The following is a 22,213-nucleotide window of genomic DNA, read 5'->3' on the forward strand; positions in this document are numbered from 1 at the left end:
CCTTGACTAGATGGACCTTTGTTGGGAAAGTAATATCTCTGCTTTTTAATATGCTGTCTAGGTTGGTCATAACTTTCCTTCCAAGGAGTAAGCATCTTTTAATTTCATGGCTGCAATCACCATCTACCGTGATTTTGGAGCCCCAAAATATAAAGTCTGACACTGTTTCCACTGTTTCCCCACAAAACTGAAGTTCCTTTTTTAGTGGTTAGATGTGTGCCAATTAAATGCATCTCACTAATTTCAGTTCCCTTATGGATTTAATGGGATTATGTTATTTTAATTTTAAAAATAGTTTAATACCATTTGATTGTATAGGTTTCTTCCAGCTTAAGACTATTACATCATCAAGATGATCCATTTTTGTCCACCTGGGGGGACTCACTCCTTCAGGCACATCTTCTTTTGTTCTGGCTCTAACTGCCTTGCTGAATCCTCGCCCATAGCGATTCCATGCAGAAATCCTATATTCATACATCATGTAGGGCTCCAGGTTCACATCTGGAAATACAGAAAATCAGACAGTGAAGTTTTTTCAAAAAATTAAAAAACTTTTTTTACCATCCTATTGAACATGAATGTCAAAACCTTTAAAGAGTTAAAAATAAATGCCTAATGTTCTAATCCCAGTGTATGTAAATAAAAACTTGAATGTCTTTATTTTCTGAATCATAAAAAATATTGTGTTTATTACAATATTTAGAAATATGAAAGACACAGAGATATGAAATTGCATAGAATGGAATTCACCTTTCTGAATAGAGAACTATGGATACATTAGAAAACAGATTGAAAAATAAAAGCATTCGACTAATGTACATTAGATGTTAATGCTTCCCAAGTTCATGATCTCTTCTGCATGAGGCAGGTTTGGCAACATTCTTTTATAATTTTATTATTATAAGCTTTACCAATTATTACATTGTCAATATTACTTTATTAAATTACTATATGAATTATAATGTAGTTATGAGATACAGGAATTGAAACTTAGCACATCATGATACCATTTTAGTGAATAAAAATGAATTCACACTCCATTATACATACTGTATATCAGAGAAGGCAATGGCAACCCACTCCAGTACTTTTGCCTGGAAAATCTCATGGATGGAGGAGGCTGGTAGGCTACAGTCCATGGGGTCGCTAAGAGTCGGACATGACTGAGCGACTTCACTTTCACTTTTCACTTTCCTTCACTGGAGAAGGAAATGGCAACCCACTCCATTATTCTTGCATGGAGAATCCCAGGGATGGGGAAGCCTGGTGGGCTGCCATCTATGGGGTCGCACAGAGTCAGACACATCTATACTGCACTACATATTCTTCCTTCCATCTTCCACCAAGCCAGAAAACAAAAATCAAACCAACCAATCTAATTAAAACAACAAAGCCAACTTGCTAAGATTTTTGGTCTGGCTAAAGTTTTAGATAATCATCCATGTGATTCAATGGTGTCTCAAAAGGTGTCTGAAGCATCTTAGTTCAGTTTTGAGTTTTAATAACTTTGGAAGGACAAATGCTACAAATTTACCAAAAACATTCCTTGAAAATTTAATTATTTAAATCTGCTTTCCACTTAATTCATTCTGTGAATTTTGAATATGTACATGTGTACTTTGTGTGGCAGTTTCTGATAACTCTTGCTTAGACAGGAGGGTCAGAAGAGGTCCTCCTTGGCTGCCGGGCCACCTGCCATATCTCCACTGGATGCAGGTTAATTCTCAGCTCCATCCACTTGGGTTATTTTATCACATTATCTTTACATGCATCTCCTTACAATAAACCCTACTCTGCCTCTTTTATAGAATTAGTATGAAAATAAAATTCAGTAAGTTATGTTGCAGAACTTCATAAAATATAAATTGCTATAAAAATGTATTTCTGTCTTCATTTTTCTCAGCGTAACTGCTGCTTTGTACCTGTGATGACCACCACTGAGTTCCCAGATCTCCCTTCTGTCCAGAGACCTCTTGGCCAGAGTCTACATTTCTCAGTTACCTTTGCAACTTGGTGTAGTCACATGACTTATCAACAATGGAAGGAGCATGGGAAGTGACATAGGCAATTTGTGCATCACTTTCTAAAGAGGAAATTATTTGCATTCTTATCTCCTTCTGATGGGCTAGAACTAGGGTGTTGTGGTAACTCAGGCTATACCACTTGGAAGCATGATGAGGAATCTAGATCCTGAATGACCCTGTGGGAATGAGCTTCCCAGAATGTCCACTGACCCACAGATGGTAACTCGAGTTTTGAATATCTTGTTATAGTAGATTAAACTACTCATTACAAGTACCTGTTATTCTGTACATTTCAAGCCCACGTTTCTATTTCTATCTATGGCAGCTCTCCACACTTCATTCCCGATCTTTCCTCCACTGTATTTCATTCTCCTTTGACTCTCTCATGTCTTATCCTTGTTTCTGTATTTTCCCGTGAGGGCTGGTTTTTCAAAGACATTCCCAGCCCATAAAAGCATTTTTTTTTTTTTTTGGGTTTACACATAAGAAATCATTTGTTGAAATTTTACCTTTCCTCAATCATCTCTCTCATCTCTTAGAGCTCTTTGTTCTTTGCCAGAATTTTTAACTCTCCTTCATTCATCTTTAACTTGCAAACTCAAAATCATTTTATACATTACATGGTGCTAATATTCTGATAATAGAGGGTGTTGGGTATTAGGGGGTACATGTTTGTTCAATATTTACTTGTTAACTGCTGAAATGCCCCATACATATTTGTCTTCATTATTTTTTTAGCTGACAGAACAATCCTTCCAAAAATGTGTATATAACTGTGTCATTCCATTGCTTAAAAAGTTTTACTATCCACTCATTGTTGCATAAAGGTGAACTCTTTAGTGTGGCCTCAGAGGACTTCATTATATGACCCCTGCTCTCTGGCCTCTTCTCCATGACTTTCTCTGCCTTATACATGCTACATCCATATTGAGATACTGTTGTTTTTCAGACATGCTCAGCTTCCTCTTGCTTCCTGTACTTTGCATGTGGTTCTCTCTCTGCCTGGTTCACCTCCCCTTTTCTCCTCAGGCATAATATCCTTCTTGAAGTCTTTCCTCCTTCCTCGCCTCTCCAATCTATGTTAGGTGTCTTTGTCATACTCTTCAAAATTATCCTATGCTAACCTCTATCATAGAACTTACCTGCACATCATTTCTCATATTAGAGGTAATTACATATTTGTTTCTCTGTCTCTTCCTATTAGCTTCAAATCCCTGATGGAAATTCCTATTTGTTTTAAAGGTCCTGGTATGAAGGACTTCCCTGGTAGCTCAGATGGTAAAGAATCTGCCTATCCTGGTATACTGACTGGTTATTAGTAAGGATTTAATAAACTTTTTTGATAAATAAAGGATTGTATCAACAAATGACTTTTGGTCAGCACTGGTGGTAGGTTTAAATTGTCAATCTCTTTAAAAAACTGACTTTTTTAGTCTAAATTGGTCTCAGTGGAATTTGAGCATCATTTGAGTGCTGAAATTTTTTCATGAAGAAGAAAATTTTGTCATTTTTCATTTCCAATTTACACTGTTTTCCAGTAGGCAAAATGATCTTAAATATGGTCATTAAAAGCTCTCACAGTATTATATCAGTAGTTGGAAACAACAATTCTCTTCTGGAGAGGTCTATCGCAAATACGTCACAAAAATCCTTCAAACTCTTGACCCTGCTTAAAACAGGCAGATAAAAGCAGAGAATCGTCTTAGAAGGAAACAAAGTAAGTTTTAAATGGGGGTTCATAAATTAAATCTATAACAAGGGCTGGGAGGAGATTAGTGGTCCAACTGTCTTCTATCCTGAGGCTTTTCCCAATTAAAGGCATTACAATAAATATTTTTTATTTGCTTACAGTGTGATAAATCTAAAAGGTAAACAGGTCCGTTCTTTTCGTGGGAGAGATGAGACAAGTGTCCAGCTGCCTATGAGGCATGGTAGGGGTGGTGAATGGCTTGACCATGTGTCACAGGAGCACAGAAGGGAGAGGGGGCTGGACTTGGGAAGTCTTCACTGCAGACGTGAATTCTGACCTTGTCCTTGAGTGTGACAGTTAAGAAACACATTTCAGGTGTAACGAACAGCTTGAAGGAGGTTGGGAGCACCCAGAAAGGCGCTCTACACTGTGTGGAGTCCTCTGATGTCTTCTGCTCCTAACAATGATATGATATGAACCTCACTTTTCCCACAAGTTACTTTTATTTACAGATCGGACCTTTGGTTTCCTCATCTGTTAAATGATCATACTTACCTGATTGCTTTGAGGGTAAGTTAGGTAAGGTTTAAAAATGCCTAGCACAAAGTGGTGGTGATGGGGCGGGGGAAGGGAGGAATGGGTTGGGATTTTGGGGATGGCAGATGCAAACTATTATATACAGAGGAGATAAACAACAAAGTCCTACTGTAGAGGACAGGGAGCTAGATTCAATATCCTGTGATTAACCATAATGGAAAAGAATTTTAAAGTACACACACACACATAACCAAATCACTTTGCTGTACAGCAGAAATTAACACACATTGTAAATCACCTATACCTTAAAAAATGCACAACACCGGGACTAAATAATACTCAGTAAACTTTATTTCCCTCCCTAATCTACTCCCTCTCCTCCCAGTATCCTGCCTTAGTATTTTCCTTCTCAGGATTTGCCATTAGCACCTACCAGTGGCTGGGTAAGGCAATGGAGTCATGATGGAATGGAGTGGAATCTGTTTATTTGATTTTAGCTTGCTTGAATTATGTCACTTACATGTATTCTATTTCACTCTAAATAGATGTGTGTACACACATATACACACACAGTTGCACACACACATTTAATTTTCGAAAAACAGAACCTTAAGTAGGGCCTTAAGTAAATGGTTGAATAAAAAAAAAGTGAATAGATGGCAGAACTATTTTGGAGATAATCCTAAAATTCACAGCATTTTTCTCTACACTCAGCTTAGCCTGAGAATCACTATTTTGGACTAATGCTTTAAGGCCAAGATGGGGCTTAGAAATTACTATTTTCCATAACCATGAAGGTTCTTACTCCCAAGATGGTGGCCGTCTTGGGGAACACCCCCAAAAAGACTAAGGGAGAGCACAGCCTCTGGACCCAGGCTAAAGAGGAAAGGGAATACTGATTTCACTGAGCAGTCTGTCTCCTCCTCGGAATGATGCTGTCAGGTCTTAATGAACAAGCACGTTTCTGCCTCTTTTCTGCTTGCAAGAATAACATTAACAACATTCATTCATGGCATTTGTTGAAAGCCTGCATTCAAACTTTTGAGAAAATTAGGCTCATTTAAAATTAACTGTGTGTACCATAAAATGTCACAAAACTAATTTATCCCTCTGTTCTTTATTCTCTATGGGCTTACTTTAAAATAACATACATTCCTATTAAAAGTTAGACTTAAAAGTTGTTTTAACTGCTAACTTTGAACAGTTCCAGATTGTACCTTTAATCACCTGGTAACTAGCTGGCTCCTAAGTATGCTGAAATTAGTTGATACGAGGTGAAGGAAAGAGATGAGGTCAGAGGGAAATAAATCTGCATTTTCAACAGCCTGTCACTCTCCTTTCTAAGCCATAGGCAGGTGGCTCCCTCTCTGTTACCTGTGAAAGACAGTGTGTTTACACTTCCCGTATGAACAGTCTCTTCAGCAGATGAACATATTTCTTCCATTGATTCCTTCCTGACGGAACTGTGAGATCCTCTCATCACCGTACAAACGTGGCTGGTAAAGTTGAAGTCGCACCTGCCGCAGTGTGCTGTGGCTTCCATGGACGTCAGGCAGAGGGTTCGGCATGCTTTCGTTTCCTAAGTCAGGTGGTAGAGGTGGGGAGAGTGTGGGCAGTGGGGAGGAGATTTAAGACTTTCATTTAGACATGGGTGGGCTAGGTTTCTACAACTCTCAAATGAAATTTTCTTCTGCTTAGTTCATGAGTGACTATCTCAAAACTCTTAAAAAAGAAATGAAGGCAGTCTGCATTACTAGAAAGAGAAGTTACTTTGAAATGACACAGATTTAGACTCATAATCCAGTTTTGCAACTTATTAGTCTGTGACCTTGAACAAGTCTCTTATACTGTCAAAGCCTCAGCTTCTTCCATGAAAGAATGGAAGTTCAATTTACTATACAGATTTGTTGCATGACTCAAATGACAGAACGTAAATGTCTTACACTTAGTAGATACACTATAAATAATAGTAGTAGTCATGATTTTATTATTGTTACTTTGACACTTTCCTGATGGAATTTTAGAGAAAAAATAAAATAAAGAATGTGAAATTTGAGAATCTGTGCTTCGTGTACTCTGGGGAATGTTGGACCAATGAGAAGTATTCTACATCCAAGTTCTATAAAATTTAAATATTTCATAAACTCTCATTATAATCATTGTTATTTATATGTGTAAACTTTTTATCTGGTGAATCTCTGGGCTTTTTGTAGTTATTGATATGTATAAGGAGGCTTTAAGCTCAGAAAATGAAATACTTCATCATCTGAAATTACAGGACATAGAAATAAAGCAATATTTCTACAAGGCAAAGTTCTACTTTATTTTCCTTTTGTATAGGTAGCATAACTTATTTAAAATCATTCTTGCTATTTAAAAGTGGTCTACATTGAATCTCTCTATTATCTAAAATAAGTTAATTTTCCCAAAGATCATGAAAATAAAGCTGCTCAGAAAAATATAGTTGGATTTCCACTTAAATATGGTGAACTGAACACATACATTTATCTTCACTTCCTCTTAAAGCCCAACCAAATGACAATAAAGGAATATAGCTGAAACTCCAGTACTTTGGCCACCTCATGCGAAGAGTTGACTCATTGGAAAAGACTCTGATGCTGGGAGGGATTGGGGGCAGGAGGAGAAGGGGACGACAGAGAATGAGATGGCTGGATGGCATCACTGACTCAATGGACATGAGTCTCAGTGAAACTCCGGGAGTTGGTGATGGACAGGGAGGCCTAGCATGCTGCAATTCATGGGGTCGCAAAGAGTCAGACACGACTGAGCGACTGATCTGATCTGATCTGAAGGAAGAGAAATAACACCTATTTTTTGGGATGTAGATGTATGTGGCAGAGATAATGTACACAGGAATGTCAATTTTTGTCTTTTCTCCCTAGGAAAACTAGATTTTCCAGTCTGACTACAAGAGGAGGAGTCATGTGACCAGAAATGTCTGTGTGATGGTGTTCAGAAGAGATACTTTCTGCATCCAGGGAAGACTCTACATGTACAGTCCTCCACTCTTTTCCTTTTCTCACAAGATGGAAGGGACTTGGGTTCCTGAGACATTGCATGGAGGAGAGCTTCTGAAATCACACTGGACTAACCTGTGAAAAGTTAAAAAAATTCCTTTTGTTGACCCACTCCATACATGAGGACATCTGTTTTTACCTTGGTATTGTTCGATGTGTTATAGAAAAAACAGAATTTAGTGCTTTGAAGTTGAATGTTTCCTTAATAAAACAACAAAATCCTAAAGTATAAAGTGGCATTGTCTTCAGGTTAAGCAAGTGGCGGCAAAGAAATTCATAGTGAGTTTTGGGAATCTGAGAAGCTCTGTTATGCTGTGGCTAAATGTTTGGCAATACTCGGCTCTGGGATGACTGTCAAAGCAAGCCAGGTACCCCTGAATTCACTGTTCTGGGCAAGACAGCATAGGCTAGTACATGAGCCTGTGTACATATGTGGTTATGGCTGTATTTGGCAAAGTATTAAAAAACTGAGAGAAACTTAGAAAATAATTTGTGAAGCTTTAAAAAAAAAAAGAGAGGGTTCCTTGGAAAATATAAGCCAGAGTGGGAAAACTAAATAAAAGTCTGCATACTGCTCAGTGAGAACCCCTCGTTTTTACTGGTTTCCCCATATGGTGGCTGGATATGTATCCCATCTCGACCTAGGATGGAGCACTTAAGGATACTTCATTAAGTACACCTATTGAGGATTCTTGGTAATGTGATTTATTGACAAAAAGCCATCTTTCCATAATGAGGACCGTACTGTGCTCCCCACCAATGGATTTCTACATATAACAACATGTCAGTTAATCTCGAGTGGAAAAAAAGAAGTTTAAAAATGTAGAAAAAAAGTCAGAGGAAGCAAAAACAAAACAAGGAAAAGAAGAAAATGAAATCATACCAAGCTTAAACCATAATGGAGAAGAATATGAAAAAGCACACAAACACACACACACACACACACACACACACACACACACACACACACACACATAAAACTGAATCACTTTGCTGTTCAGCAGAAATGAAGACAACACTGTAAATCAACTATACGTCAATAAAATAAATGAGAAAACCAAAACTTTATAGGCAAAAAAATAGTATCAAACAAACAAGCAAGACAATTCAAAGGACAAAGCAAACAAACAATTTAAAAAGCGACAACAGAATGAATACTTTCAGAGTGAGAAATAAAGACATTTCATGGATGAAATAAGAGTAGGATGCCATAAATAAGTAATAATTGGCAAAAAAGAAAGAGCCATCAAAAACTAAAAAAAAAAAAGACAGCCAAAAAAACTCCACAACAAATCAATAGAATGGTGGAAAGATAAAGTTAAGACAATATCTTATAACACTGAAAAAGATGAGTCAACGGGCAAGAAACAAGAAGGAAAAAAATTAAAATACCAGTTAAGGAAGTTCAACACCCAACTTACAGTGAAAAGAGAGACAAAAGAGGGAGCAAATTATCAAAGAAATAATAAAATAGCATTCCCCAGAACTGCAGACCATGAGGCTCCACCCTGAAAAAGTCCACAAGAAGTATATCATTATCAATATTAATAATGGTGATAATAGCATATACATAGAGGCACATTGTCATGACATTTTAGAAAAGCAGAAAAAAGAGGACGTCTTAAAAACTGTCAGGAAAAACAACATGGTTACCTACAAAGAAACAGGAGTTGGAATAGCAATGACAGTTTAAAAAAAACAGAAAAGGATTCAAAATCCTGAGTAGAAATAATTTTTTTTCTCTTGAATTGTACACCTAGACAAGCTATCAATCCAGTGGGTAGGAGAATTACAATAATTTCAAACATCAAGCTCTCAAAATATTTACCTTTCATGTACCTACACCCGGAGAGTCAATTCTTCATGAAGAAGGGACATTTGGGGCTCGGAATACAGGGAGACCAACACAGAGAAGGAGGAAAGAGATTTCCCAAAGAGACAGCTTTGGGAACCTGGCTGGGACAACCATGCAGAAACCCCACAGAGATCCAGTCCAGACTGGAGCAGGAGTTGGAAGACTCTAGGAAGGTCTTCAGGAAACAAAATTGAGTCTAGAGATTGAGTTTTACCTATGACATACTGCTTGATTCAGCATTTAAAAAAAATTCTCCTGATCACAATCATTTAAATATGAATTTTAAATACAAGTGTTAGTTGGCCTTCATAGAGCCAATTCAGGCTACCTTAAAACATCACAGGTATATCCTGAATGTCCCCTTGTAATGGAAGCTGTGTCTTCCTGACCAAAACAAGATGCCTGGGAATCAAATGTGAGGTGGACAATACTGAAACATGTAGATGTGAATGAGGCTTCCCTGGTGGCTCAGCCAGTAAAGAATCTGCCTGCAATGCAGGAGATCTGGGTTTGATTCCTGAGTCAAGAAGATCCCCTAGAGAAGGAAATGGCAACCCATGCCAGTATTCTTGCCCGGGAAATCCCATGGATAGAGGAGCCTGATGGGCTACAGTCCATGGGGTCACAAAGAGTCGGGCATGACTGAGCTACTAACATGAGATGAATTGTGAATGATGGTGTCATTTCTGAAATGAATAGGTTTTCTATTTTCATTTTTCAAACATGAATGCCCTTTTAAGGAGAGTTTTCTACATAGATCCTTCCTAACTTGTTATTTCAAAGGCATATTCTTGCGACATTACCAGTTCTTTAAGACTGAAATAAAAGTAATAATAAGTTAGTATTTTTATAAATAATAAAAATATTACTTAAGAAAAATGTCCTAGTCCAAACTTCTGAAAACACTGGCCTGGAATAAACTTAGACTCTAGAAACATAGTGTTGATTATATTTCTTTCATAGAACTGGCTAATTAAAGTTTTGTTCAAATCAGACCAATTCTTAAAATTTACTTATTTTTAACTGGAAGATAATTGTTTTACAATGATGTGTTGGTTTCTGCCATACATCAACATGGATCAGCCATAGTATACATATGTTCCCTCCCTTATGAGCCTCCCTCTCACCTCCCACCCCTCTAGGTTGTCACAGAATGCCAGATTTGAGTTCCCTGAGTCATTCAGCAAATTCCCATTATCTTTTTTCCAAATCGTAACATATGTTTCAACGTTACTCTCTTAATTCGATTTGCTCCACCCTCTCCTTCCCCAACTGTATCCAGAAGTCTATTTGCTATGAAATCAGATTGACTTTTAAAAAATTTTGTAGACAAAAAACCTCACTATTTTTATTGAGCATTCTGTATGATTATTCACTTCCATGAAGTATCTATTCTCTTCAACAGTATTATGTGTTAATATTCATTGCTGCAAAGTGCTTGCGAGGGCCCTAAAACTCTCAAGACTTATGGTCCATTCCATGTCCATGATGTTCACACCATGATTGTATAATTACTTCAGTCATCAAGATCTCTTCCACTGTCTTTGATGAAAGCAGCCATTTTAGCCATCTCCTAGTGACAAATAAATGTTCCTAGTCCTTTCCTTAAGATGGTGGGTTTCTGGAGTCTGGGGTCAAGTTTAACGCTAACAAGTAAGGCATGGCTGCGTGTGAAGCATCTCAACGGACAGACATAAATGATGTGCCCATAGGCTTATTCATTTTTGTGGTTGGCTAGCTTTTGCTGAACTTGCACTGTCTCTAGGAGTATGAAATGTACACAACTAAGTGAATCTGCTGGACCTGAAGTCTCTATTAAAAGAAAGTAAAGTCCTATGGTTGGGGGACTAGAGGGAAGAAGCTAAATTTCTTTTCATCTCCATCCACAACTCCATGCCCGCTCTTTCAGCATCTCAGACTTTGTGTCTGCACTAATCTGAAGTGCTGGTAAAGCTTCCTGAGAACAGCTAATCATTATTAATTCCTTTAGAATTCATTGCAATAACATCAATCATAGCGAACTCATTTGGTATTAATATGGATGTAATGTGAAAATGAATAATGCACACAGGAGTTTTTATATTCCTATTTTAGAAAAATAGTTATGAACATTGTATTTCTCTTTCCATTGTCAAATCAGTGCCTCTGAGAGGTTTTCTATCAATTACCTTCATCATCATTCCAGTTGAAATCTTGTCAGAGCAAACATATTTCAAAGGATTATATCCAACTCCATTACAGCATTCCTGGCTCTTTGGAATAAGTTCAGTCTCACAGCATTTTACTGGCACTGGGTCATTCTTTTTAACATGTGCTTTAGACTCTCCACTGGAAGCTGAGCAGCATATGGTATCTGACATATTCACATAATCCAGCCCACAACAGAACATCCCTGCAATAATAAAATGTTATATATGAATATGAAATTTAAAAAACAGATGAAAACTGAGGCTGTTATAAAGTTTGGTATAAAAATGTCAGACTCAGGCTGAAATGGTACAATAGCTCAGGTAGCATTTCCCTAGTACGGTGATTTAAATGTACAGCGAGGAGTCCTTCTGTCTAGGGCTCTTGCACTAGACACTAATTAGGTAAAGAACACACAAGAGGAAGTGTACTAAAAATCATTCAGCAGGGGGCCAAACTTCTCTGAAGCTCCATTAAAAAAAAAATGATCTGATTTCTGTCATGAGAATTACCTGCCCATTTTGTGATGATAACATCTTGTTATGGAAGAAGTGGTAGTTAAACCACAGGAATTCAGAAGAAATCTCTAGAAATTCACAAGGGAGAAGAAGTCACCCAAGCACTCTGGGATAAGAGGCTAGGCAGTGGAGAGGGAGCACCAGCCTAGAACTGGAGACATTGCCTAAGCATCTTGTAAGTTTCTGCCTGCCTTTGTCTAAGATACAGATAGATGCTCCTTGTGAATCCAGCGGCAACTATAGCCATCCTTGATCATAAGAGAGATTTGTATTCAAAACCAGTTGATCATGCTCACTGATCAGGTAAACCAGTTGGCCAGCTGGCCAGCATTTTTTTCAACTGCAAGTAGATCCATTGCTAGATGTGGGTTTGAGGTGCAGGGCAGTGGCAGAAAGACCTTGTGGAGACAGTCATTGACCCCCACTTCTCAATGAAAGACAGGTGTACCTGAAGTACCAAAGAGCCTCCTTTCTCCCACCCAATTCAGTGTAACTTCCTGAGTTCACATCATTTAGATCTTGCCATAGAAGACACAGCAAATATATAGACATAAAAGGCTGAGTAAGCAAACAATTCTCTAGAGTTAGATTAAACTAGAATTTAAGGTACCTGTACCCCATGTCACCAGGCTATCATAGTAGAATTTATATCCAGTTACACAGCAGTGCAATGTGATGAATGATTTATTTTAATTATAATTTTATTTATTATTAGTCCTGACTGATAACATAAAGAGACTCAACTTCAAAGTGCCCTGGGGTCCTAAATTGTTTAATCTGGTCCTGTACATATACCTACACTATGAAATAGCCCCCTAAGAACAGACAAATGAATTTTAAGTACTTTTTAGATTATATTAAAAAAAAAATCACTGAAAGTAGACAGTGATTTGACACAAGCCTTAAGAAAGATGTTTGTCTACTCATGACTCCAAAGGACCCTCTCACTGACCTTTCCACTTTGAAAAAAAGTTCAATATTAAAACATTTTAAGTTTTGATTAATAATATACATTGATCATTACTGCATTTCGTCACCATGTTTAAAGGTGATGCGTGTCCAAAGTAATTGGTTTAAAGGTAAACTGTGGGTTTTTTTTTTGTACTTTAGTATTAATTTTAGTTGTTTGTAATATTTCCAGGGAAAGTCCCTTCAGAAAAATATACACTACAGGGCTATCATTGTAGTCTGAGTCTTGATTATGATGGGTAAAATTCACATACACACACAAAAAAATCCACAGCTTCAAGTTTTATATTGTTTGTGCATGTTTTTTTTTCTGCTGTCTTCTGATCAGACATTTAAATACAACCTTGGATTCTTTGCTGTCATTTTTTTTCTCTAGCATTTTTCTTAAAATAATTCATGTTTCTATTTTAAAGAGCAATCAAAATCTGAAAACTGGCCCTTTAGGGAGCAGAATACATTCTCCGCCTCCACTCCCAAATTACTTTATGGTTCCACCATGCTTTCAGTATAAAATCAAAATGCAGACATTGACCTAATTCCAAACTCCTAATCAGTCATCTGATCGCTCTGAGGGACTTTTGACAGGTCAACTAAAATTTTGATAATGAACTGTTTTTACACTAGAAAAAAAAAAGATGCATTCTTTCACAAAGAGCTTCATCTTTGTTTCACTGAATTAAAATTTTCAGCCAAGATTTCACTCACATAACAAGAAGTGACTCCCTTCCTAGTTTCTTTGGTAAACCATTACTTCTTTAATTATTATCAACCTTGTTCCAGTGTGATAAATTGCTAATTACTTAATACCCTAATCAGCGTTCATTCTTTGCACAGATAAACTGTGACAGTGCCATTAATTTAAATAGTAATTTCACTTAATGGCCAGAACGGCACACCAGATTTTTATGCAGCATTTTCTGAAGACTGCATCCATCACTGCAATATTCTGACATAAAGATGTCTGACGTGCACTAACTCACTTAGGGAGAGCAGATGTTGCCGAGCAGAGCTTGGTAGTAATTCCCATAGTGCATCACTTCAGCATGAATGAGCTGCAAATTCAGAGACACTCTTCTGAAACTGCAATGCAATAACTTTTGACCCTACCTAATTTATCACATGGAGCACTTGACTTTTGAACTTTGATACAGAGAAGGCACCGTTTTAAATATGCCCAAAGAAAAACAAAACGGGTCATGTATTATTGATGGATTGATCTATACTTCCAGAGGCTCTTCATTAAATTTGTACAAATGTGGAGATTCTCTTTGAACAAGATGCAGATATTATTAAAGGGGTAGAGTATGCACTGAACTATCAGATATTTCTCTTTGAGATCAAACAACCTATATTGGTTTTCCAAACTGCATATATATCCAATGGATAGCTTCCACTGTATTGGATACAACTGAAAAATAGTGAAGGAAATAATTTTTTTACTCATAATATTATGAATACTTCCAATATGTTACCAACACTTACTTATTGTCCATGGCTGAAAGGAGAACATTTATAAACATCTAATCCTGATTAGTTTCTAAATCATTAATTCTATAAAACAAGTGCTCCATTTAAAAAAAAAAGGCCAAGAATTAGCATGCTTTTGAGATAAAAATAATATAGTCATAAAAAACAGAGTCTGGAATATGACAAATGATTGTGGAACTCTGGGGCTGACCATGGAGACCACGTTTTAAGCCATGGGATTATGTTTCAGATTTAGAAGAATGTTCAAAAAAAAAAAAAAAAAAGAAGACTTGTGATTAGTCATTCTAAGGACAAACATAAAGTTGATGGCAGAACATGAAAGAAAAGAAAGGCATCTTTTCTTCACCAGCAGATGGCTCTATGACTACCCCCACAAAACTGAGACAGGGTAGGGTGAAAACATTTCCCAAATCATTGCAGTGTATTTCGTAGCGTTTATACATTACACTTTAAAAAAGTTCATTATGTCATATGGAAATCTTCCTGGGAACTCTTCTTTCAATACAAGTCTTACACAATGGATTTCTGTAATGTATTTTCCTCTTTGCAAAGTCCCCAAATCCCATCTATGTAACAGGAGTAGCCACTCATTCTACAGCTGTCCCAGTCAAGGATATGGAAACTCAGAACCTTATTCTAGAAGAGTTTCAACCCAGAGTTTCATACCCAAGACTGCATGGACAACACGGATAATAGAACTAAAGCCATCTGTTCCCAAGGTACGTCATCATCAGTTCCTCTTGGCTAACAGAAAATCTTGTCCTTTCAGCATGACAGAGAGGCTTTAATTTTCATCTTTTAATATGAAGGGGTATAATCAAGTCAAACCCAAGACTGATGGCACAAATGATAAAACCATATAAGCAAACACTATGAATAAAAAGAGTAATAAAAAGGTTGAAAATATAGTCAAAGAAAATGGTTAAGAATACATAGCCACCGAAATGACGAGCATGACTTTCATCCCGAGGCACCTGTATAACACTCCTACACAACTCATCTGCCCAGAGAGAGCACTAAAAACATAAACGCTAGCCCAGCACTTCTGTTCCAACAGCATCTGTTAATTCACTCCATTTATAAAATACATATTGACAAAGACAACTGAACTGGGACCAGGGAGATTTGATTTGGTGTGAGAAAGTCAATTCAATGTGATTTTGTTAAAGGGCTCCTGCAGGCAAATAAAAGAGTTTAAGTAATAAAGTACATAAAGAGATGTTTTATGAGCCAGCCCGGTCTCGTGGCAGGCACACAATGCCAGTCAGGGAGAGAGGCCAGGCTTAGGAACAATATTATGAGATCCAAACCCTCATGCAGCAGGTACGGTGCTGCTAGGTTGAGGAGAGAAAGGGCCATATGGATATTCTGGAAGGTCATTGAGGTCATAATCATTAGGGGCGACAGGAGGGAGCGGCAACAGAGAGAGGAAAAAAGACATGTGGAACGTGTCTATTTTCAGTGAAACCTGCAGGGAGGTCAAGAGACTAAAAAGAGATTTTTTTTTTTTCCTTTTTAAAATGCTCATTTCTTCAGGCCACCATGATTACTAGAGTTAGCGGAACTGTCGAAGGTCAGGAGGACTGTGGAGCTAATTTTGAGTCACAGGAATTGAGGAATGTCACAGTTTGCTTAAGAAATATTTGATTAGTATGGGTATCTTATTGAAATTTGGGGATTGTCAAGTTTAGGCCCATGAATGGACTTCAAGGGCATGTGAAATGTCAGGCAAAGTTTTGGGTGTATCCTACATATTACTATTTGAAGTGAGGGTATGCCACTTTCAAAAGACTCTACCAGGAGTGTACAACATTCAAAAGACTCAGAACCTTGTCCTAGTGGACAATCTATGCTTAGGAAAGGTACTTTTGGCAAGAGTGTTTTAACAGACTTAAATTTGCTTTTGTTTTTGGCAATAGTGTTTTAAGGGACTTATCTTTCTGTCTCCTTCACATCCATTTGCCACTCAAGTCTGATTTATCTCAAATCACAGTTATTATTATCTCATCAACTCTTCCCTGAGTACCAAACAAGGTTCAAATCCTTTTGGCTCTTCAGGTTTATCTCCCTCTATTTGCTTACATGCTGTGTCTACCTCCAATAAACCCAACTGCTCACCCCTACCTAGACATGCTTTACAGGATGCTAATTTCACACTTCAGCTCAGGCTATGCCCTCTACCTGAAACATCCTTCTTCCATCCATGCACCTTAAAATCCCACTTCTTGTTTGTGGTTCTGATTCAGTAGTTTAGCTTTCTTCATCACTTTGGATGGAGTGATCACTCAGTTTTAAGATTATGCTTATATATTCATCCTTCTCATATGCGTATGTTTAACCATACAGGTAATTTTCTCCTTGATTAGATTGCAAGTCCTTAAGGATAACAATAGAATCTTAGCCATTTTATACCCACAAAACACTGAGAATATTTTGAATATAATCACAACACAATATAAATTTATTGAATGAAGGAATATGGCAATTGACTGAAAATAAAAACAACAGAAGAACAACAATGTTAAAATGAGACAGTGCTGCTGTTTTAAAACTCTGGCTCAGTACGGTATTGGGGGGCAACACTTTTGCATCCCCACTTCTCTACAACAATGGTTCTGTCTTTAATGGATCTGTTTTCAGCTAACTCATCCAAAGGAATAAGAGTTACTCAACTGATCAGTCACAGTTCAGGATAACTAACTAATGGTCATGATTTCCTAGTAGAGTAAGCCTTAAGGCATTAGTTCTTAAAGTTTGATGTCAGGACCCCTTTATACTTTCACAAATAAACCAGGATTACAGATCGCTTTTGTTTATGTGGGTTATATTTGTTGATATTTACTAGATTAGGTCCCATCACTTCATAGAAAATAGATGGGAAAACAGTGGAAACAGTGGCTGACTTTATTTTATTGGGCTCCAAAATCACTGCAGATGGTGACTGCAGCCATGAAATTAAAAGACGCTTACTCCTTGGAAGGAAAGTTATGACCAACCTAGACAGCATATTAAAAAGCAGAGACATTACTTTGTCAACAAAGGTCTGTCTAGCCAAGGCCTGGTTTTTCCAGTGGTCATGTATGGATGTGAGAGTTGGACTGTGAAGAAAGCTGAGCACCAAAGAATTGATGCTTTTGAACTGTGGTGTTGGAGAAGACTCTTGAGAGTCCCTTGGACTGCAAGGAGATCCAACCAGTCCATCCTAAGGGAGATCTGTCCTGAGTGTTCATTGGAAGGACTGATGTTGAAGCTGAAACTCCAATACTCTGACCACCTCATGCGAACAGCTGACTCATTTGAAGGGGACGACAGAGGACGAGATGGCTGGATGACATCACCGACTCAATGGACATAAGTTTGGGTGGACTTCGGAAGTTGGTGATGGACAGGGAGGCCTGGTGTGCTGTGGTTCATGGGGTCGCAAAGAGTCAGAGACGACTGAGCGACTGAACTGAACTAGACTGGAGCTTAATACTGAAATGTTTGAAATAGGTATTCATTAATTCACCTAAAATAATAATAAATGTATAACATGTTAATATAAGTATTTTTGAAAAATAAACGTATTTCCAAACTGAGAAAAATTAGCAAGAACAATGACATTGTTTTACATTTTTGCAAGTCTCATTAACATCTGGCTTAACAGAACTACCTAAATTCCCCTGTTTGCACATTCAACTTTTGCAATAATGCACATCAACAGATGAATGGATAAAGAAGATGTGGCATATATACACACAATGGAATGCTACTCAGTCATAAAAAAAGAATGAAATTGTGTTATTTGCAGTAACATGGGTGAACTTGGAGGTCATTATACTAAGTGAAATAAATCAGACAGAGAAAGACAAACACAGTATGTTATTATTTATACGTGGAATCAACAAACTAGTGAATATATAGCAAGAAAGAAGCAGATTCACAGATACAGAACAAATAAGTGGTTACCAGTGGGGAGAGGGAAGGGACAAGAGGTAAAGTAAGTGTAGAGGAAGTGACTTAGCAGAAAGGGTAGAGGATTAAGAGATACAAGTCACTATGTACAAAAATAAGCAACAAGGACAGATTTTACACCATAGGGAATATAGTCAATATTTTATAATAACTAAAAATAGAATGAAAGTGAAAGTGTTAGCTGCTCATTCATGTTCAACTCTTTGGGACCCCATGGACTGTAGCCTGCCAGGTTCCTCCTCTGTTTATGGAATTCTCCAGGCAAGAATACTGGAGTGGTTAGCCACTCTCTTCTCCAGGGCATCTTCCCGACCCAGGGATCGAACCTGGGTCTCCTGCATTGCAGGTGGATTCTTCATTAATTCTTTACTGTCTCAGGCACCAGGGAGGCCCATAAATAGAATACAACCTTTAAAAATTGTGAATCACTATATTGTATACATATAACATATAATATTGTACATCAACTATACTTCAATTAAGAAAACCAGAAAACTCTTCTGCAGTATTGCATGTCATGTAATCTCTGGACAGCTCCACTGTATAGTATGAGAGAATGAAGGTGAATAGGTTAGTATGCAATAGTTTAGTATTATTGCGAAATTAGTTTTGATCTCACCTTCAGAATTCCCTTGGCCATACTTTAAAAGTTGCTGCTTTAGAGCCTAGCATGCATTCACAGCACCTTTTCTTCTAACTTTGGCACATGTGTGGTGTGCAGTCAATCTCTCTCTTTTTTTCTCGTCATCCCAAAAATGTTTGTAACTTGGTAGTTACTGGGTCTGCCCATCTGTTCTGATAAACATGGTTTGGATTGGAGAGTATCCAATGCTTGTTCAGTTATCAGAATGCTCATAAAGGTTAAGAGCTATGATTTTTCCAGTGTGGATGTGAGAGTTGGACTGTGAAGAAAGCTGAGCACCGAAGAATTGATGCTTTTGAATTGTGGTTTTGGAGAAGACTCCTGAGAGTCCCTTGGACTGCAGGGAGATCCAACCAGTCCATTTTGAAGGAGATCAGCCCTGGGATTTCTTTGCAAGGAATGATGCTGAAGCTGAAACTCCAGTACTTTGGCCACCTCATGCGAAGAGTTGACTCACTGGAAAAGACTCTGATGCTGGGAGGGATTGGGGGCAGGAGAAGGGGACGACAGAGGATGAGATGGCTGGGTGGCATCACTGACTCGATGGACATGAGTCTGAGTGAACTGCTGGGGTTGGTGATGGACAGGAAGGCTTGGCATGCTGCGATTCATGGGGTCGCAAAGAGTTGGACACGACTGAGCGACTGAACTGAACTGAACTGATGGGGATGGAGTTAGCAACACTTCTTAGTCATAGTGGCAGGAGATTCACAGGCAAATCTCTCAGCCTCCCTTACATTTAGGTATCTATAGATAGCTGAGTTTCAATAAACTGTTAATAAAAGTATCTGCTATTCCTAGGTCTGGCCAATAAAAAAAATCCACATCTGTTATTTTATACTTTTTCCTTCTTATGATTGCAGGAATGGATACAATTCCCAGGTAATTTGAGACTCTACCTGTTGAAAATAGCAGCACTTTCAACAATCAGAACGACTGTGGGAAAGGGAGCTACCTGGATAACAACATTCACATCACAGTCCTATTATATGGGAAAGAAATGAACCTCCATGGTATTTGAACCTTTATAAATTTTGAGATTCATTTACAATAATGATGAGTGATACCTGAAGTAATACAGCCACTGACGACATGTGATTTGGAAAAAAGTTTTAAACTTCCATTAAAAGTACTTCTCTTTCTTCATCTATAAAGTGGAGATAATAATAGTACCTATCTCATAGGGTTTGCTCTAAGGATGAAACATGTCAATGTATATGAAGCACACAGAACTCAGCTTGGCAAACAGTGAAAATGGAATGTTGCCTACTTTTTCATATTGTAATATTTTTAGGTCTTTATTGAACTTGTTCAATATTTCTTTGTTTTTTTTTTGTGTGTGTGTGTGTGTTTTGTTTTTTGGCCATGAGGCATGTGGGATCTTAGTTCCTCTGCCCAGGGACTGAACCACTGCTCCCTGTACTAGAAGTCAAAGTCTTAACCACTGGGCCACCAGGGAAATCCTTGCTACAATTTGTCTCCTGTTCTTTGTGTACATCTTTTAGCCAGTAAACAGTACTTTGGAGTTCCTTGGACTGCAAGGATGTCAAACCAGTCAATCTTAAAGGAAATCAACCCTGAATATTCATTGGAAGGACTGATGCTGAAGCTGAAGCTCCAATACTCTGGCCACCTGATGTGAAGCAGTGAGTCATTAGAAAAGATCCTGATGCTGGGAAAGATTGAAGGCAGGAGGAGAAGGGGATGACAGGGGACAAGATTGTTAGATGGCATCACTGACTCAATAGACATGAGTCTGAGTAAGCTCCAGGAGAAGGTGATGGACAGGGAAGCCCTGGTGTGCTGCAGTCGATGGGGTTGCAAAGAGTTAGATACAACAGAGCAACTGAATAACAAGGAGACACTGGGCTGGATTTCTTGACTGGCTATATTTCTTGACTATATTTAGAATACTAGCCTCTTACATCTACTATCCATGGAGGAAATTTCTGAAATGACTGTGCATCTACATGGTCACTTGTGCATGTATTATCTGATTTAATATAACATTGAATTTTGAAGATCTTGGGAGGTTGGTTTTTCCTTTTTGTTTTTGTTTTTCCTGGCAAAGTCAAGTTTCTTGTTAGCATATAGGACAGATCCAGAGGTAATCCTTAAATTCGTCAGGTCAATGAAAATGTCATAATTGAAATCTAATTCTGTTGTATGTAGGACTATTTACTCTTACTATTTTCTGGACAGTTGATGGAAACCAACATAGTGACATACGACTATCAGCCAACTTGACAGCATATATATTAAAATCCTCCTCGAGATATATCCCACTGGTTTGGATTTTAAAAATACCTAAGATGGATACAATTGTGGATCCAAAGAGGTGATCTACAACTTCACAGGATAGTAAATGCCTTGGAAATACCCTTGATAGCTATTCAGAGATAAAAATAATCAGAAATCAGGGATTTTTTTTCCTTTGGTTCAAAGAAGGAGATTAGTCTGTCCCACATTGGGAGGATTGAAATTTAATTATGAATAATTAAAAATTAATTTTAATTAAATTTAGCATTTCTTCTTTATATAAGGGCTACCCAAATACTGAGAGTCTATATTCTTATTAAGGGACAAGATTTTGGTATAGCCAGGATCGATACTTTCAATAATTTTGATTAACTTCATTATTGAAGAGCTCCTCTTAATAGTTTACATCAGAGCTTTACAGAAAAGAGAATGTATAGAAGAACATGGTATTTAACAATAAAACTATAATAATTTAAATAATTGTTACTTGTATTATGGATAATTCTTTGATTTTTTTGAAAAGAGAAGAAATTATAGAAAGATAGTGGAGAGTTCATAGTTCATCTCCATCAAGATACTATGATGTCCCAAAATCTTAAGTTGGAGGGGCTAGACTTCCAACACATACTAGGGATAGATTTACCTTAAAGCTCAGGAAACTTGATCTTCAAGGTCCTTTGCTTGCATGAGCCCCTTCCAAGGCAATCATGGTTATACATTTTTATGAAATTTGCAAATGTATGATATATAACTACAATTTGTTTTGGCCACTGTCTCTTGCCCTTTTAACTTGCCATCTGTTATATGTGTCCTCATATTGATTAAAACTGGGGTAGCCATGGACCTTTTTGAGCTCAAACCAAGGGGAAGTTGACTCTGGGGAATATTTAGTTTGGGTTCAGTAGCTAATATGATTTTAATCACTTTATTGGATGCTTGGGGCTGGTGCACTGGGACGACCCAGAGGGATGGTATGGGGAGGGAGGAGGGAGGAGGGTTCAGGATGGGGAACACATGTATACCTGTGGCAGATTCATTTCGATACTTGGCA

General features: G+C 37.7%; 1 protein-coding gene across 1 annotated transcript in view; it reads right to left on the reverse strand.

The window, feature by feature from the left end:
- Nucleotides 1-22,213, reverse strand: part of USH2A (usherin) — a 923,574-nt gene that overhangs the window by 204,216 nt on the left and 697,145 nt on the right. The window contains exons 50-52 of the mRNA NM_001191425.2: nucleotides 11,313-11,536; nucleotides 5,626-5,830; nucleotides 304-501 (exon numbers count right to left, since the gene is read on the reverse strand). Of these exons, the coding sequence (NP_001178354.2) occupies nucleotides 304-501; nucleotides 5,626-5,830; nucleotides 11,313-11,536 (627 nt within the window). The remainder of the gene's footprint in view (nucleotides 1-303; nucleotides 502-5,625; nucleotides 5,831-11,312; nucleotides 11,537-22,213) is intronic.

The sequence above is a fragment of the Bos taurus genome, chromosome 16 (assembly GCF_002263795.3).
Source record: "Bos taurus isolate L1 Dominette 01449 registration number 42190680 breed Hereford chromosome 16, ARS-UCD2.0, whole genome shotgun sequence".
In the NCBI taxonomy this organism is placed as follows: Eukaryota; Metazoa; Chordata; class Mammalia; order Artiodactyla; family Bovidae; genus Bos; species Bos taurus.